The 17,983-nt window shown below is 41.8% G+C and overlaps 3 protein-coding genes across 8 annotated transcripts in view; 2 read left to right on the forward strand and 1 right to left on the reverse strand.

The window, feature by feature from the left end:
• Window positions 1–13,845, forward strand: part of LOC117902285 (brain tumor protein) — a 28,465-nt gene extending 14,620 nt beyond the window's left edge. For 4 of the 6 annotated variants that reach the window (XM_034813558.1, XM_034813559.1, XM_034813560.1 and 1 more), the window contains exons 2-4: window positions 2,809–3,079; window positions 3,954–7,188; window positions 13,329–13,845. In XM_034813558.1, the coding sequence (XP_034669449.1) occupies window positions 4,002–7,188; window positions 13,329–13,399 (3,258 nt within the window). In that variant the 5' untranslated portion in view covers window positions 2,809–3,079; window positions 3,954–4,001 and the 3' untranslated portion in view covers window positions 13,400–13,845. Of the gene's footprint in view, window positions 1–2,704; window positions 2,722–2,808; window positions 3,080–3,953; window positions 7,923–13,328 lie in introns of those variants that run through there. The other 2 variants (XM_034813561.1, XM_034813563.1) reach the window with 2 other exon arrangements.
• A 2,521-nt stretch (window positions 13,846–16,366) lies between these two features.
• LOC117900881 (keratin-associated protein 9-1) lies at window positions 16,367–16,653 on the forward strand. The gene has a single exon (XM_034811408.1). It carries the CDS (start codon window positions 16,397–16,399, stop codon window positions 16,547–16,549), a length of 153 nt encoding a protein of 50 aa, XP_034667299.1. The 5' UTR covers window positions 16,367–16,396; the 3' UTR covers window positions 16,550–16,653.
• Window positions 16,654–16,966: 313 nt separating this feature from the next.
• LOC117901766 (small cysteine and glycine repeat-containing protein 1) lies at window positions 16,967–17,504 on the reverse strand. The gene is made up of 2 exons (XM_034812656.1): window positions 17,364–17,504; window positions 16,967–17,309 (listed from the first exon to the last, which is right to left on the reverse strand). Exon 2 carries the CDS (start codon window positions 17,212–17,214, stop codon window positions 17,044–17,046), a length of 171 nt encoding a protein of 56 aa, XP_034668547.1. The 5' UTR covers window positions 17,215–17,309; window positions 17,364–17,504; the 3' UTR covers window positions 16,967–17,043.
• Between the last annotated feature and the right edge of the window lie 479 nt (window positions 17,505–17,983).

The raw sequence follows: 17,983 nt of genomic DNA on the forward strand, positions 1-17,983 counted from the left end.
ACGCATAGGCCCCCGCCTGTAAATTTGTATGGTTGAGTAGAGGGTGGGGCGGAACGTCGCGAAATTCTGGGGAACGTGAACGTACAGACAGAATTTGCATCGAACAGCGGCGGGTCGTGCTGTGGCGGTGCCTTTGTCCCAACCTGGGTATTGGGATTGGATCGGGACTGCGATTGGGACGAATATTTTATCTTCTAGAAGAAATGCTGCTCCTGCATGTATTTGTGTGTTGAGTGTGTGTGTGTGCATCAGGTAAATGTAGTTTTCTTTGTTCTGTTTTATGGCTGTGGCTCTTTCCTTCTCACTCCCTGCCCTGGTGTATCCGTGTGTCGCTACACTTGCGTGTGTGTCTGTGCGACATGCTCTTTGGCTTTGGTGCTGTTGTTCTTGTTGTTGGGCACACAGTACCATTGAACTCTGCTGCAGTCGCAGTTTCCGTCGTAACCCCAAACGGCAGCGGGGAATGAATGGAAGTGGAACAGAGCTTTGTTTATTTTGAGTTTGTTTGTGGGGGGAGAGGAGTTCTGCAGAACCAGAACTGCTCACTTCTCCCTCCACCACCAATGGCTTGAACTTGGCTCTCTGTGTCTTCAGCAGGGCCCCCTGCTTCCGTCGGGAATATAACGATCTCCACCGACGTGTCCAACAGGAGGGCCCTCGCTGTTGGCTGTTGCCACTCTGCTGAGCCATGAAATTCATAATCGTGTACAAATTGTTTTGAATTTGTAATGGCTGCGCCGTTTGTTCCACTTCCCACTTCACACTTCTCCCTTCCTTCTTTTTCTTCTCTCTTTATTATGGGATACTTGCTGGGAGGGAGAGACAGAGTGCAGTGCACTGTCTGATTATTAGCCCCTCTTCTCTCTCTATTTTTAAACACTTACAAGCCGTCTGGAATTTGTACATTTCATTGGTGCCCCTTCCTCCCCCCCTCAGCGATCCACTTCAGAGAAAACATATGGCGCAGATATTGAGATCCGGACGCTTCTTCTGATGGCCCGAATGATATTTATCTTGTCATGATATACAATCAGACTGACAGTTCGACAGTTTGGGCTGCGATGCACACCCCCTCCTCGCTGCGGAGCATGGGCCATGCTCCAATCAGAAATGTGCTAATCTAATCGATAGACAAAGCGCACCCACTATCAACCTCTGCCGGCAACCAAAAGCAAAACGCTGAACCCCCGCCTCCCTTCATTTGATTTTATTGGATATGCCGGTGACGTTTTAGCGCTATTCTTGTGTATATTAACTAATTTGTTGAAATTACCATTAGAGCCCAAAGTTTATTTATGAGTCACTTTGTGGTGTGCGCTACAGAACTTGAGATAAAGCTTTCGGTTTCCTCAGTTATGTAGCTGCGAAAAAGGTAGAAGCAAAGATGGAAAGGAGGCGTCTCTTGTTGTAGCCCGATGGAGCCTTGAAGGATCTCGACTTTAATGTACATATATTTAACTTCACATTTACATATGTATGTAAATCTGTAACAACGACTGGACTGGAACTAGACTCGATTTTATGCAAGTTCTGCTATTGGGTCTATTATTTTGGTCATATTTATCTGCATACATGTGTATGCAATAAATTGTGTGTGCCTGTCGTCTGGGTATTTCTCGTCGCTTCTCACAGAAATGTTCACCGTTATGCTGCTGTGCTGTTGCACTGCTGGCGACGGCAACATAAGCGCTTCCTGCTGCTCGAAACTTCTACAGCAACATAGAACAGTCATGCCGCCAGCCACCCACAGGCCCACAGTTCACATCTAGTGAGTCAGAGCGGGAGAGAAGAGAGCTGTTGCTATTGCTTTCGCTTGCTTATTGCGGTCGTTGCCCAAATTGGGAAAAAACATGCGCAGGCAGCGGCAGAACAGCGACGCGGGCTCTGAGAACTCTTCCTACTTGCCATCTCTCTCTCTTGTTCTCCTCTCTTCGCTGTCGTATCTCTTCTCTCTGTGGCGCTCGCTCTCGGAGCACGCAACCTGTAGCCCGCGCGAAATTTCTACCACGGAAAATTGTTGCTCATGAGGGGGAGGTTTTTCGAGAGTTTTTCGGGTGGGTGGGTGGTCTAGTCTGGTCTGGAAGCCGCCATATTGTTTTAGGGGTTGCTAAACAACAACAGCAACAACAACTCTGAGTGCCAGGGGGAATGCAGTTTGTTCTTCTCTGGTTCTCTTCTCTGCTGTTTCTGGACCTGGCCCGGACCGGCATTCAACAGTTCGGCGCGCTAGTTCATTCTCTCTCGCGCTCAGGTCTGTTGCTATCCTCTTTGCTGGCTCTCTCGCAGCTTGTTGCCGTTATATGCATGTGAATAGTAGAACATTGTGTGTGTGTATATATTGATTTTTCGCCTGTTCTGTCTCGGTAATTGTGGGCATTTTGCCGTTAATTTGCAAACCGGGAGCAGACCCTGCTCTGACGTAGTCAGTCGCCTCGTGGAATGCAGAGTTGCATTTCTGGATATTTTTGTCTGGTCCCCAGGCACAGGACGTGGTCTCGCTCATTCTGCAGGCGGCGACATCCAAGTTGAGTCGCAGTCGCAGTCGACGTCGACTGAGCTACTGCTGCTCCGGCTTGCGAGCTTTACCCGGGTCGCTGCATTATGCGCAGTTAGTTTTGCTGGTAACTGAACTGCCATTCGCGGCACGTCGCGCGGGACAGTAGATGTTTTTTTCTTGCAGTACCCTGGCCCAGACACTCACGTCATTGTATAGCCCACTGTGTTAGTTTAATTAACCAAGCATAATAATCATTCACCGGATATAAAAACATATTTTTATATTAATTTATTTTTGTTATTCCATTGTAGCATATTGTGCGCGCGCCGCCATTAACTGACAGCACCCGAAAAGAATGCTACACAAATCTGTTTCAGCGTGTCCCCGCAAACAAAAGCAACACAATTACAACTACAGCCACACCAAGCAGAGAGCAATCAGATTAGTGACTGCAGAGAGCAACATCTAGACGGAACGGAAGAACAGAAGAACAACTCCCGCAAGCTGAGCAACGGAAGCACGAAAGCGCGGATATTAGAACATAGAAAATTCAACAAGATATACAAAAACAAAACAGTAAAGGTGAGTCGTCGCCCAGTTCCCCACTCCACTCCATTCCCGTTAGTTGGAACTGTGTGCGGGATGTACATATACATATAAATACATATGTATTTATGTATGTATGTTTGTGTGCATGATAAATGTACTCCAGTCTAGACAGTTGCACAGCTCCTATGCCCTTTCCCCCCTCTGCCAGTAAGCACCCCCCTCAAACCAATGTCTTTTCGCTCCCCCGCTCATTTTTCGGGGTTGATTTCGCTGCGTTCAAAGCGAAAGAGCTTTCCCATTCCCCTTTGCGATTGCCTTTTACGTTGATTTTCTTGTTGACGGAAGTTCGGAGCTGGGAACTCTGGAGAAGTTTCTTTTTGTTTACTCTTTGGCAAGGGGGTGGATGGCTTGGTCCTCTGCCCTCTGTCCTGTTTAGATCCTGTAAAGTTCTGTCCAAGGCAACGAACGAACCGCCGCCAAGGGAGTGAATGTGAATGAGGGGTGCGCTGCTGCTTGTCTGCTTGTGCGTGCGTTTATTGCATTTGTTTGTTGGGTTGCCGCGGGGAAAGTCTATGCTGGGGGGGGCTCCGGCTTCATTCCGGGTACAGCTTCGTTTTGCTTACTTCAATAATTTGAATGGTCCTTCCCATTGGCGGGGGCGTGTTCGTAGTTGGGGGCGATAGTTGACGAGGGGAGTCGTCTTCAAAGACGCCACAGCTGCGTGGGGTGGGGTGGTGTTTGTTAGAGATGACAATTACCGACAAATTATGCAGACAAAGTGGTCCCTGGGCAGCGGCAGACTCTTGGTCACTCAACTCTGTCGTCTGGAGTGTAAATTTATATTTTTACCGTACGAAAGCTCACATTCTCCGTTTCTCTCTCTTTCTTGCACTCTTCCCCCGCACAGCTGTTACTCCTTACTGGAAACGAAGCCAACGTAGGCAATTACACAAAGATGGCGTCCTCGCCGACACCATCGTTGGACTCGATGCGGGGCGGCGCGAACTCGATTGAGTCGTACGAGCACGCCGGCTATCTATCAGACTCACCGCTCACCCTGAGCGGCTCATCGCCACCGGCAAGCGACTCGGCGATCTGCAGCGACGAGTACACCAGCGTCGGCAGCAGCAGCAGTGTCGGTGTCAAGACACGATCGGATGTGACGGTCATCAATGGCCACCATCCCATATCGGCCTCCGTCTCGTCCAGCTCGTCGGCCAGCTCGTCCTCCTGCTCGTCCTCATCCTCGTCGAGCTCCTCGTCATCGTCCTCATCCAGCTCATCGACCAGCGGCCTGAGCGGGTGCGGCAGCACCAGCAGCAGCGTCATCAGCGCCAGCAATGTATCCTCGAACGGACCCGGCGTCATTGGCAGCAATCTTCAAAGCTCCGCCAGCGGCAGCAGCTCGGGCATCAGCAGCCTGGTCGTGGGCGCCGGCAAAGGTAGCTCCAGCAATGGCAGCGCCTCCTCCAACACACCCAACGGCAGCAGCAACGGCAGTGGCAACAACAATGGCAGCTCCCCGCCCCGTTGCACCGCCTGCAAGAGCAAGTGCAGCGACGCGGTGGCCAAATGCTTTGACTGCCAGAGCTTTCTGTGCGCCAACTGTGTCACAGCCCACGAGTTCATGCACTGCTTCAACGGCCACAATGTGTGCCTCATCAAGGGGTTCGATGCGACCGCCACGAACCTGCCGCTGGCTGTCAGCCCGCCCAGCAACAACCCGGCCTCCAATGACTTCAAGTACGCCAGCTCCCTGACCATGATGCTGCAACAGCAGCAACAGCTTGACTCCCAGCAGCAGCAGCAGCAACAACAACAGCAACAACAACAGCAGCAGCAGCAGCAGCAGCAGCTTCTGCCAACACAGCCAATGTCGCAGCTGTCCAAAATCGTGCTTGCCGCCGCCGCACAGGCCAACTCCCAGGAGCATCAGCAGCAGCAACACCAGCAGCAGCAGCATCAACAGGAATCGATCTACAGCTCTGTGCACCAGCAGCGGCAGCTCTTTTGTCCGCGCCACAAGCAGGAGCTGCTCAAGTTCAGCTGCCGCACCTGCTGCATTCTGGTGTGCAAGGAGTGCATCGTCCTGGAGCACTCCACCGGTCTGCACGAGCTGGAAAATGTGCAGTCACCAGCTCTGGCAACAGCAGCCGCCACAGCAGCTTCCGCAGCGAATGAGACGGCCCTGCAAACGCTCCTCGCGGACATGCGTGGCAAGATCGGGGAGATCGTGGCCATAGCCGGCAATTCCGATCAGAATCTGACCAAGGTCAAGCTCCAGTATCAGAAGGCGCACAACGAGCTCAATGAGACGCATCAGTTCTTCGCCTCCATGCTGGACGAGCGCAAGACGGAGCTGCTGAAGGAGCTCGAGTCTCTCTACTCGGCCAAGAACAACAGCAACAATGCGTGGCTGCAGCGCTCACGGGATCTGATCGACAAGGGCCTGGCCACATGCGAGGCAGTGGAGCGCTCGCCCGCTCCACCCTCCGCCATGCTGGCGGAGGCCCTGCTGCTGCGCAAGTCCCTGGAGCAGCATCTGCAGACAGCCATCCAGGACATGCAGCTGCCCTTCGAGATGGAGTTCATGTCCAACTACCAATCGATCCAGGCCGGCGTACGCAACACTTTTGGCTACATCCGCGCCAGCAGCTCCGATGGCGGCCATGGCGCCGTCATCCAGACCAGCAACGGACACGGCAAGCAGCCGCCCATTGCTCGGCCCACACAGAGCGCTAGCAACAGCAGCGCCAGTAGCGCTGGCAGCCACAGCCACCATCAGTCGGGTGCCCATCAGCATCATCACCATCAGCAGCTGCACCAGGCACAGCAGCAGCAGCACCAGCTGCAGCAGACCCAATCCACGCTGCACGGCCTCGGCTTGGGCCTCAGCGGAGGACTGCTCGAGAGCAGCTCCGTCGGCGGGGGAGCGTACACGAATGGCAGCAGCCTGCTGCTGAGTGGCCGGGAGCGCAACGCCCTGTCCGTGGAGCAGCACTTTGGCGAGCTTCTGCCCAAACGGGGCGGCTACAGTGGCAGCAGCGGATCTGGCTCGGGCGCCAGCACCGTGGCCCACTACAATCCATACGAAAAGTGGAGCAACGGAGGCAGCGACAATCTCTTCTCGTCGGTGGGTGCTGGCAGCGGTTCCAGCTCCGCTGTGGTGGACTCATTCGCCAGCCAGCTGTCCAGTCTTTCGTCTGGTAACGGTGGTGTGGTGGGTGGTGGCAGTGCCGTGAGCTCAGAGTCCCTGCTGGACCTGACCAACAAGCTGCTCTCGGCCACCATCTACCCGCCCAAGTCGCAGATCAAGCGCCAGAAAATGATTTACCACTGCAAGTTCGGAGAGTTTGGCGTGTTGGAGGGACAGTTCACGGAGCCGAGTGGCGTGGCGGTGAACGCACAGAACGACATCATTGTGGCTGACACCAACAACCATCGCATTCAGATCTTCGACAAGGAGGGACGCTTCAAGTTCCAGTTCGGGGAGTGCGGCAAGCGCGACTCGCAGCTGCTGTACCCCAACCGCGTGGCCGTCGTACGCAACTCTGGCGACATTATCGTGACGGAGCGATCGCCCACACACCAGATACAGATCTACAATCAGTACGGACAGTTCGTGCGCAAGTTTGGAGCTACGATCCTGCAGCATCCGCGCGGCGTTACGGTGGACAACAAGGGACGGATCATCGTCGTGGAGTGCAAGGTGATGCGCGTCATCATATTCGATCAGAATGGCAATGTGCTGCACAAGTTTGGCTGCTCCAAGCACCTGGAGTTCCCCAACGGCGTGGTCGTCAACGACAAGCAGGAGATCTTCATCAGCGACAATCGGGCGCACTGCGTCAAGGTGTTCAACTATGAGGGCCAGTATCTGCGCCAGATTGGCGGCGAGGGCATCACCAACTACCCCATCGGCGTGGGCATCAACTCGAATGGCGAGATCCTCATCGCGGACAACCACAACAACTTCAACCTGACCATCTTCACGCAGGACGGGCAGCTGATATCGGCCCTCGAGTCGAAGGTGAAGCACGCCCAGTGCTTCGACGTGGCGCTCATGGACGATGGCAGCGTGGTGCTGGCCAGCAAGGACTATCGCCTGTACATCTATCGCTACGTGCAGCTGGCGCCCGTGGGTATGTAAACACTCGCTCGACACATCCACAACCACAACCACAACCATAAACCGCAACCACAAGCGGAAGAGGATCTGTGCCTGTGCGTCTCTCTCTCACACACACTCTCTCTCAGTAGTCTGACTTGCGCGGTCACTCTCCCCACCACTCTCTTACCTGCCACCTGTCTCCTTCTCAACTTTCCCATGTCCCGTGACTCTTTACTGTCTCTCTCTCTGTCTATCTCTGTCTCTGTCTCTCAAATCCTAGGGTAGCGAGCGTTAGGCCCGCTCCGCTCTGTATAACTCGCTCAGTAACTGTATAACACACAAACGCACACTGTTGGAACGATTTTTATTACCTTTTAAATTATTGTTGAATTTTGTTTTATTTTTATATACATATATATTTACCACTGTTAAGCCTAGTTTTTACTTTTTGTGTGTATTTGTTTATGATATGTGTATGTCTTCATGTTCATGTTCAAGTCGGATCGTGTCCCCCCTCCCCCTACCCCCTCTCTATCTACCCCTGCTCTCCCTCTGTCTCTCTCACGTGCGCAAGTCCGAACCGGATAAAAAAAAAGGAAAACAAGAGCAAACCGCAAAATAAGAATTTTTATATAAATAATAATAATACCAGAAGAAGTCCCTCCACTTTCTCATGTTCGTTGCAAAAACTATGGCAGAAGCAAGAGAAAAATAGATTAAAAATAAAACTAAAAAAAAAAAAGAATAAAAAATAAAATCAACGACGATCGATAGTCGAAGAAGAGGAAGGAGTCGAGTCGAGGAATAGGTGGCTGCGCATCGAGCGTAATTAATTGATAAATGATTGTAATTCTAGATGTATCACTGCGCAGATTGTTTGTTATTATTATTCTTTGATTGCATAAACAATTTATACATATTATATAATATTATACAGCTGTTTTTATGTTTATAAATTATTTTTTGATTATACTATTACTGATTACTGATTATTTATACAAAAAACAAACCTATTGCTTAAGAAATGTTTGCTACCTTTATACGAAAACCACACCTCACACCCATGACCAACCATGAACCCCAACCGCGACACACAACTGAATTCATTTTTTATACTCGCCTAGCTTTACGTTTTATGTTTTACGTTTTATGTTTTTTATTCCATTGTTTTATTAAATTACAACACACGAAAAATTATCTTAAACAATAATAGCCAACACAATTCGTTGCCGTTTCTTAATTTGAGAATTACACAAACTTAAAAAACTGACATCAAATCAGTCTAAATCGTGCTCATAATTGTTGATCCTTTATTTATGAGAACAAACATGTATTACCCTTTACGAGGAACATTTGCTTATTTCCAGCCGCAATTTGCGCCATTTCGAATTAACTTAATCCGCAAGCTAGTGGCATTTTCGAAGCAACTTGACATAAATCAATTGTAAAGAAAGTAACAAATACATTTAACTGAAAGTGAAAGTTGGCAATCAGCGCAGAAGACTTAACATTAATAACTACTATAATTATACAACTAGGTATACAACACGCATATGAATATGTGTCCCTATATACATAAATTACAGTACATACGATACGAGTATGTAGGCTAACACTTGAAGAATGAAACAAACGAAAATCTCAAATAATTTAATAATTATTAAAAAGAAAGCAAGAAAGAGGAGGAACGGAAAGAAAGAAAAAAAACAAGCAGCAGCTTCGCAACGTTACGTTATGTTGCATTACTTTACGTTACGTTACCTTTCTTTACGTTACGTTACGTTTTTGTTCTCTTTCGAGAGCCCGCCCAACAGTGTGTGCCCCCTCCCTATGCTGGCGACACGCACTGTATCCATTTAAGGCATTTACTTTTGCTAACTAAAGTGTTCTCTAAGTGTTAGTTAAATAATCATTAATTAATTAGACGAGCAGGGGGGGAATTATGTAAGGAACCGAACCTTTTGAGACTACAAACGCAACATTAACAGGAACAGCATTTAAAAAATGTTTATTTTGTAATTCTTAAAGTAATTAATCTCCTTTATTTTTGTTGGTTCTGCTTGGAGTCCCTGTAACCCAGAGCAGCCTCAAAAGATCCCGCCCCCATGACACACACCCGACACACACACACAAACACACACACATAAGCAGGTATTAGACTTCTTGAATATAATTATTATGCATACCTTTGTATTACTTATTTAACTATGCTAGAGCTAGTGCTTTCGTTGTTTGTTTTGAAAAACACTTTTCTTAGTGTATTATTTTTTTTGGGTTTTTCTATGATTTATTTTTGTGTGTATTTATTAAGTGAGATTATTATTATGTACGAACAATATAATTTGTAGTTCTCTTTGTAACGAAGATGTAATGATGTATTGATGTATGTAGCTGTAACGACGACGATGCAATGATGATGCAACGGAGGGGCATAAACGAAAGTATTGTACATTTTCTGTGTGAAAACAAAAACCTTTTTACTTGACAACCAAAAAACAAAACCACAAAAAAAAAAAAAAACTAAAAAACTGTTGAAATTTTTTTATATACAAATTGTTAAATGAATAACGAAAGAAAAAGAAAAGGAAAAACTGCTAATTGATGGTATTTATTATGGCCTAGTGGGCCATCAACCCTACATGGCTGACTTTTGTAGTACTGTAAATGCGAAGGCAAAAACTATTTAATTGTATTTATTAATTAGCATTTTGGATGGACAGGCATAGAGACCGATTCCGGCGAGGACTTTTATTTGTATTTTGTGCTTGCGTAAACTTGTTTTTATGTTTATCAATTATTATTATTCATTATTATTAGGTTTTTAAATGTTATGAAAAACAACCACACACCAACACACACGCGAATACAAATAAAATATAATTATAGTATTTAACCTTGGCCCTCTGCTCCACAAATTGTTGTAAAACGTTGTCTTCAAGAAGTACACACACACACACACAATCCAACAAATGCCACAAACAAAAAATAAAAACAAAAACCGAGAAACATTAAAGATTTTATATTATATTCTGATACAAAAAAAAACCCTAACTTGTGTTTGCTTTATTTAGTAGTTTTGATATGATTTAATTTATTTTTGATTTTTTAGTTAATTTTCATAGTTTGTACACCTACACCCCTGCTGATGAGAGCCTCTCTTTCTGCTCCACCCTAACTCTAGTAGTGCTATAAAATATGTAAACCTCATATGGATATATATACATATTTATATATGATGAATGTATGTTGATAAAACATTTGATGAATTGAGAATCTAATAGACTGTGCAACAACAACAAAAGAAAACATAAGGAAAGCCGAAACAAAACAATTTTTTTAAATATAAATGTTTCTCTATATGCGAAAATTGGTCAAAGAACACACACACAGACACAGACACACAGGAATCATATTTATGTACATACATACATATGTATGTATACATATGTATATGTATGTATAAGCTAGATCGTGCAACTATAGCACAGTGAGCTTTCAACCAATAACTACATAAATATATACATATATGGTACAGTAATCTATGCAATTTTATTTCTGATCAATTCGAATCGATAAACGTTTTATACCGCCAACTAACTGTGCTCTACCCTAAATATACATATACACGAACATATGTAAAGTATCTCTACATACGTACATATATGTAAACCGATTTATGTATATGTATATGTTAACATTACCTATATAGTATATGTAGTTGGCCATTTGTGATTAGTTTTTTGGGGAAAGGTCTCATATCTCCCGCCCCAAAAACAGGAGAAGATAAGAACAGAAAGGGAATTCGAAAGGAAAGTAAAGTAAAAACACCACCAGTAGGAAATGAAGGGAATGATCACCGATCATGTGGGAATGTTTTGACTAGAGCTAAGTGTAAGTGTTGTTTTATGGCAATGGCATGCTAGTGTTGGAAATCACTAAAATATGTATGTACGAGGGAAATATGTATGTACCACTATTACGACTATTATTTTTGTGATTGTTAGGAGCTCTATATGAATGTTGAATGGAATCGAAGCTAAATCGAAATCAAAACCAGATCAGTACCCCCCCTCGGAGAACTGGTCGTCTCTCTGTCTTTTTTCGAGCGGGTCAATCGACTGCCAGGCACAAGTTATATGGAAAACAAGAACCTAGGGGATAGGTTTATGTACTTATACTATGCAAGTAGGTGTATCCATACACATGTACATATTTATATATGTTTGTATGTCATATCTAAATCAGAAAAACAAAAGAAATCATTTTAATTGTAGTTTATATTTTTGATAAATGTTATTAAGGAAAAGGAAACATAAATCAAAGGCATTCGTCGGGCGTTGTTGAGCATGTTTGTATGGAATTTAAATTTTGTATACAAATTCTTGGGTATCGACCGACGTCAGAGCAGCAGCGAACTAATGAAAAGAAAACTAAAACCAAAAAGTAAATTGAAATTCAAACTGGCTTCGTAGAAGTGTTTTTAAGTATTATTAGAGACTATATGCATAAAGGAACCACTCGAGAAATGCTTAAACACTATTTAGTATATAAAAGATCTGTCTATCTAGCAGAATAACCAAATGATTATATGCGTGTCTATGCTTGGGGCAGCAACTATCGCAGAACGATCTCGGTTCGGGGCAGCCCCAAGCAGTTTTCTGTAAGTCCAATTTTAATTATAATAGTCCGTCAAAGTGTTTTAACAGAATATATGTAGGTAATACCATACAACATACATTTATAAATATTCATAGATCATATATCAATTTATGTATGTTCAATATGCATTCTTGAGTAGTGTCTGTTTGTAATATTGAGAGAAAAAAGGATTGTTCTATCGCCTCTTTATCATTTATCAATCAATCTGTATGCAGATCTAGACATTACCCTCATTTGGCGATCAAATTCCACCACAAGCCCCAATCACAACATAAACATAATTGATAAAACACTAAAAAAACCAAAACAAAACAAATAATTGACTATGACTGATTTTATACACGAATTGAAAAACATTTACACAACAAATTATACACATATACATGCATATACATATATACATATATATATATATATTTATAATGTTGCTACTATATAAAGAATCAAGAAAGTTGAAGTTGATGCCCGTGCACGCGGGCCCTCTCCATCTGTAATACATTTACACTCTAGTAGGCTCCTTCTGCTACATAAATAAATGTAAGCCGTAAGTTATAAACAGTATACATAATATATACATTATATATATATCTAAAAACAAATTATGTGTGTGTTTAAAGGCAAAAAACCAATTTAGTAGAGAACTTAACACTTTTTCAACACTCGAAAACAACAAAATCTTAGACTGCTTCGAAAACGTAAACGTAAAAACTAAAAAATAAAAAAAAAAAAAAAAAACAACTCTTATGTGAAATAAAAATGAATATGAGACTCTTTTAGGGAATTTTTCTAAACCGATTTTTCCGTTTCCGCTTTTCCACACTGCACTTGTTTAAACTGAGGAACGAAAAACTCTGAAAAACTGATTTTACATATAAAACTGATCTTTCACTCTCAACTGAATAGAATCCCTAGACTTGAACTCTAAACGCGCAAGACATCCACAACCACAAACAAAATATAAATATATGAAATGTATAAATATTTTCGCTAATTTTTCTAGCTGCAAAATACAATATTTATATACATAATATATACATAAATATAACCGATAAATGTAGTGCGTATACACAAGGCATATTAACTGTTTGTTGTTAGCTGCTTATTCTTCCTATTGAAGACTAAATACCAAAAAAATACCAAAATACCAAAAAAAAGAAAAACTATAAAACAATTCATATCCCAAGCATTTTTGTAATTTTTAAAAGCAAAGCAACGCATTTCAAAAATAATATAAAAACAATTGTTAGGAATTTAAGGCAAGAGTTAATGAAACTATAAATGAGAACCAAATGGGCAATGGAAAATGCAATAACTAAATAAGGGATTGCAAATGAAACAACATTTATTTTTTATTTTTTACTTATTTTTTATTGATTTTTAAGGTGGAAAACACAGGAATCCCATAAGAGACTGTGCGTAGAATTGAATTTACACTTCCAATTCGTTGGTATAATTTTCTTTTCGTTGTTAGACATTGATTTTAATTTTTGTACCCCATTTGTTTTTTTGCAGTGTTGCACAGCAAAAACCACGACATCATCAGCACCCAAAGCTTGGCAGACAGAATACAGCATTTCATTTGAATAGAGGAGAAATCTATCTAACTCTATGTATATTATTATAAAGCATTCCCCCATTTTCCTTTTGCTATGTTGAATTTGTTGTTTGGGAAAGGAGATCCGATCCACATATGCAATGAAGGAAAGGAATCACATTACACGCATTGGACACATTTCGTTATGCAATTAATTTAAATCAATTTCGGGACTCAAAAAGTATTTCCAATTAGTGTAAATGAGTCTCTACGGTCGAACCGCACACACACACACACAAACACTGAAGAGGAGGATAAAAAACACACATAAGATGCATAAATGTTAGCTCATTTAATCATAGTCACACGCATACGCATTCGAGATAGATTTCTAGTGTTACAAATAGCTATCTATAAAGTGCAACTACGCCGATCAAGGAACCATCATCTAGTCATCATGCATACACATTTACATACATACACACATGCCATATATGTATATGTATTTTTATAATTATTATATTATTAATATTAATCAATAATAAGTGTGAACGAAAAAAAAACTAAACCAAAAATAAGAAACGAGAATAGAGAACACCAATCTAATGTTAAATGTCGTTACAATTAAGTTTTCTTTATATACAAGATACATATGTATATGTATATACATACATACCTACATATGTGTGTGTGTAATTATGTTTTAGCTAACGTTTATATATTTTTTGACTAAGAATTAATTTTTGATACGTACAATATATATGTATTCCCCCCTTAAACGCAATTTGAATTTGAATTTAAAAGTCTCTGCTAAGCCAAGTTGAATTTGAAAGTGGAACTAAAATATAAAACAAAAACAAGAGAATACAGGGTGTTGCTTAAATTCGCTTTTACATACATATATACCATAAACATAGACATAGACATGAACAAATATTATTAATGGAAAAACTTTTTATACTCTGAAATATGTAAACAAATATTTGTTTTCCCTGTGGTTAATTGTTTTCACAAATCGTTCAGTTGAAACTCTTAGATTTCGCTCAAATTTTTGTTTTAAACTTAAGAAAATACAAGCAACAAAATATAAGAAACAAAAACATGTTAAAGGAAAGGATAAGAATGTGGAAAATATGGACTGACATGCAAATAATGTATATCATTGAGGGTTGGCATTTTTAATCATATATGCATAATTATATATATATTATATAAAATAGGGAGACTTTGTCAGGCGCCATTCTCAGCTGTTTCGAAAGAGGAAATTGTTACATTTTTGTGTTGAAAGAAATGAAAGAAAAATATGAAAAAAAAGAAAAGAAAAACGATATACACGCCCACCAAATGCATACTATATGCTATATACTGTTTCTAATATGCCTACAAAGATTTAACCTCGTACATACAGAATTATGTAGATGGTTCGCACTCAAACCTACTTACTGCCAGGATCAGCTCAGACCCTCCTCAAATCACCCACTCACTCACTCACTCACTCATTGAATCATTCAGTCAGTCAGTCAGTCAGTCAGTCAATTCTGTACAGGAACCATCCTACCAACTCAAAACCAAGCACAGTTTAAAGAACTCTCTCGAGACGAAGCATTTAAATTGATCAACTCTATTTTTCGATAACCACAAAGCTGTTTTTTTTTGTAATCCACTAGATTTGAATTCGAACTCGAAAAGAACAGAAAAACCAAAGCAAAGTGTATTGTAATCATTAATCGTAACTAAATCGAATACGATGTAATTGAATGTGAACGTTATAAACTCATTAACTATTATTATTACTACGATTCCAACTGTATTGTATGCGCATTTGATAAACAAAAGGCAAAACAAGTCAAACAAACGATTAAAACTCATTAATGTAATGTGTAAGTAAAGCAAAGAGCAACAAGTACTTGCAGTAAATTATATATAAATATTTTTATACACATGGAAAAGTAAAAACAAAAACGAAATAATCATTATATTAATATCTGAAATGCTGCAAACTTGCTAGAGCCAGTTCTGGAAGAGACACAACTCTATTCTATGAATTTTATATATATTATGAATACTGATTATGAATAGTAGGTACTCGAGAATACCAACAACAACAACAACAACAACAGCAAACAGCATCGAAAAAAACTTGCATCTTAATACGAGTATTCATAAAATAAAAAAAAATAAAAAAGAGAACGATGAAAAAAGTCTTTTAATGCTTAGGGGCCACAATTTTCGAAGTAATTAAAAAACAAATGAGAAAACCAAAAAAAAAAAAAAAACGAAACATGAAATTATTATTATATTAATGTACGGTATTAATTAACATTTAAAAAATGTTGTGTGTATCAGTAATAATAAACCAAACAAGCAACAAAAACCCAACAACCACAATTGTATTATTGTAAGAATTTATATTTCCATCAAAACACAATAAAATTATTTTGTTTTTAAATACAATACAAATCGAGTTTACATTTTTCTTGGAAGTAGAAGGTTTCACAGGGTCTTCGGGGTCGATAAAGATATAAAAACTCAAAATCTGAAGCTTCAATTGAAAAATAACATAAGTGAAATGGGAATGGTTTATTCTACGAATTGATCTCATCCTGATTTGCTGAAGTCCTGAAATTAAATACAATTTAAATTATTCAAGGGAAGATTGGGTAATAATTTCAATATTTTCAGACGGTGAATAAATGGATTGTTATGCCTGTATTGGCATTTGGAGTCTACGAGAACCGAAAACAAGGCATCTAGTAATCCCAAAATCATCAATGTTTAGGCTGTCATTTGCTTTCGCTGAGCACTTTTCATTCGTAGTTCCAAATTCAACCTGCTAACATATAGAAAAATATTGAAAACAATTTACATTATTATTTTGTTAGTTGTGTTCCGTGTTCACCGTTCTGTAATAAAGCTAGCCAGCTCCCAACTGTTGAAAATAAGCAAACAATTCTCAGCTCTTTAGACGGTAATCCTCTAAGCATCCGTGAGTATAATCAGTGCAAAATTAAAGATTTGTTTTGCTAAACAATTATTTCTTTAGAACATGTGCTGTGGACCTGCTTCATGCTGCCCGAACTGTGGCCCACCTTGTGGCGGTCCCTACTCCACGCCATGTTGCGTGGAGCTCTGCTGTTCGCCCTGCACTCCAGCCTACTTGCAGTGCACCTTCTGTCCATGCCACCCACGCTGCTGCTAGCACAGAGGACGAACAGGATGAGGAGTTAATGGAGGAGATTGCTGATCACAATTAACAAAAAGATAATGTAAAAACAAAAAAATAAATTAAGTGTAACAGAAATGCGATAATGGGATGTACATTTGGAATTGCTTTTATTTCCATTGCGCTTCGAGCTATGATCGATCCATTATCCTTGATCAGATCAGACGCACAGAAGACATTTTTACCGACTCCATAAAGTATTCTTAATCAGCATCAAAAGCCGAGTCTATCTCACTTCTCCCTAGTCTTCTCCAACTTTAGAAGTTGCCACCGCCTTTAAAAAAAGTTTCAGCGCCTCCTGAAGAAAGTATTCTGAAGCTCCTGAACTCCGCAATAATAATAGAAATAAGCTGAGGCTCTATTAAATCTAGGTGCAGTCAACTTCTGATTGGATTATTTTTGTTGGTTTTTATTCACGGATGATTTTTAATATTTTTTTTTCCTAATTTCGTGCACATCTTGGAGCTCCGCTAGCAACAACCTCGTGGACCACCGCAGCAGCCGCGATAGAGCGGACAGCAGGGCGAGTAGCCAGTGCGACAGCTGGGAACGCTCGCCGTGCCGGTCCAGCAGTTGAAGCTGAAATTTGTGCACTGAATGCAGGCGGGCAGGCCGCAGCAGCCACCGGGATTGCAGCACATCTCGATGAACGATGAACCAAATTAGCTGCAGCAAAGAGCAGGAATCAGGAGTTGGAGGATGCTTGTTGGTTGTTCCGACAGAGAGCGCAGGAGTTCTGTGAACGGTAGGAGTTTACATAAAATCTACGTAATATTTTCTCTTAACTTACCACAAACAAAATAATAAACTTCAAAAGATGTTAGTTATTGGAAAATGTAATGTTTTTTTTGTGTTGTGTTCACAACGAGGCTCAAAGTCGGAATGAACTTCCTGCCGATAGTCCGTAGCTTGTAAACATTGACATCCATTCGGGGCCTACTACGTTCTACAAAAAAAAAAAGGAGTTCCAAATAAAGTTTAAAGCCTGTTGCTTGCCAATCCGTCTGGGTGCGTCATTCAGCCAATCTAGCAACAAGGTCCATGGCATCCGCCATACAAACTAGGCGGATGGGTGGTCACGCAGCAAGGGCCACAACAGTCCGATCGGAAACAGCAGTAGCTGCAGTCGATGAGGCAGCACTGCACGCACGGCGTGCACCGATAGTAGCGACTTGGACAGCACATGGTGGCTCTGGAGGTGGAACGCGGATGGGGTTATACAAACAGGCTAATAGTAGATGGAAACGCGATCACCTGATGAAAAATCACAGAAGCCCAACGAAGATATGGGAACTATTTATGATTTATATACAATATCCCTCGAAAAGTGTATACAACTTTCACCTTTTGGTTTCTTACTCACCTGTGAAATAAATTTTGATTCAGCTAAACAACGCACCTGACCGGATT

The sequence above is a fragment of the Drosophila subobscura genome, chromosome U (assembly GCF_008121235.1).
Source record: "Drosophila subobscura isolate 14011-0131.10 chromosome U, UCBerk_Dsub_1.0, whole genome shotgun sequence".
Taxonomy (NCBI): domain Eukaryota; kingdom Metazoa; phylum Arthropoda; class Insecta; order Diptera; family Drosophilidae; genus Drosophila; species Drosophila subobscura.

What these genes read in the sequence shown, in the direction of transcription:
- LOC117900881 (XM_034811408.1), top strand. Translation starts at nt 16,397, where the DNA reads ATGTGCTGTGGACCTGCTTCATGCTGCCCGAACTGTGGCCCACCTTGT.
- LOC117901766 (XM_034812656.1), bottom strand. Translation starts at nt 17,214, where the DNA reads ATGTGCTGCAATCCCGGTGGCTGCTGCGGCCTGCCCGCCTGCATTCAG.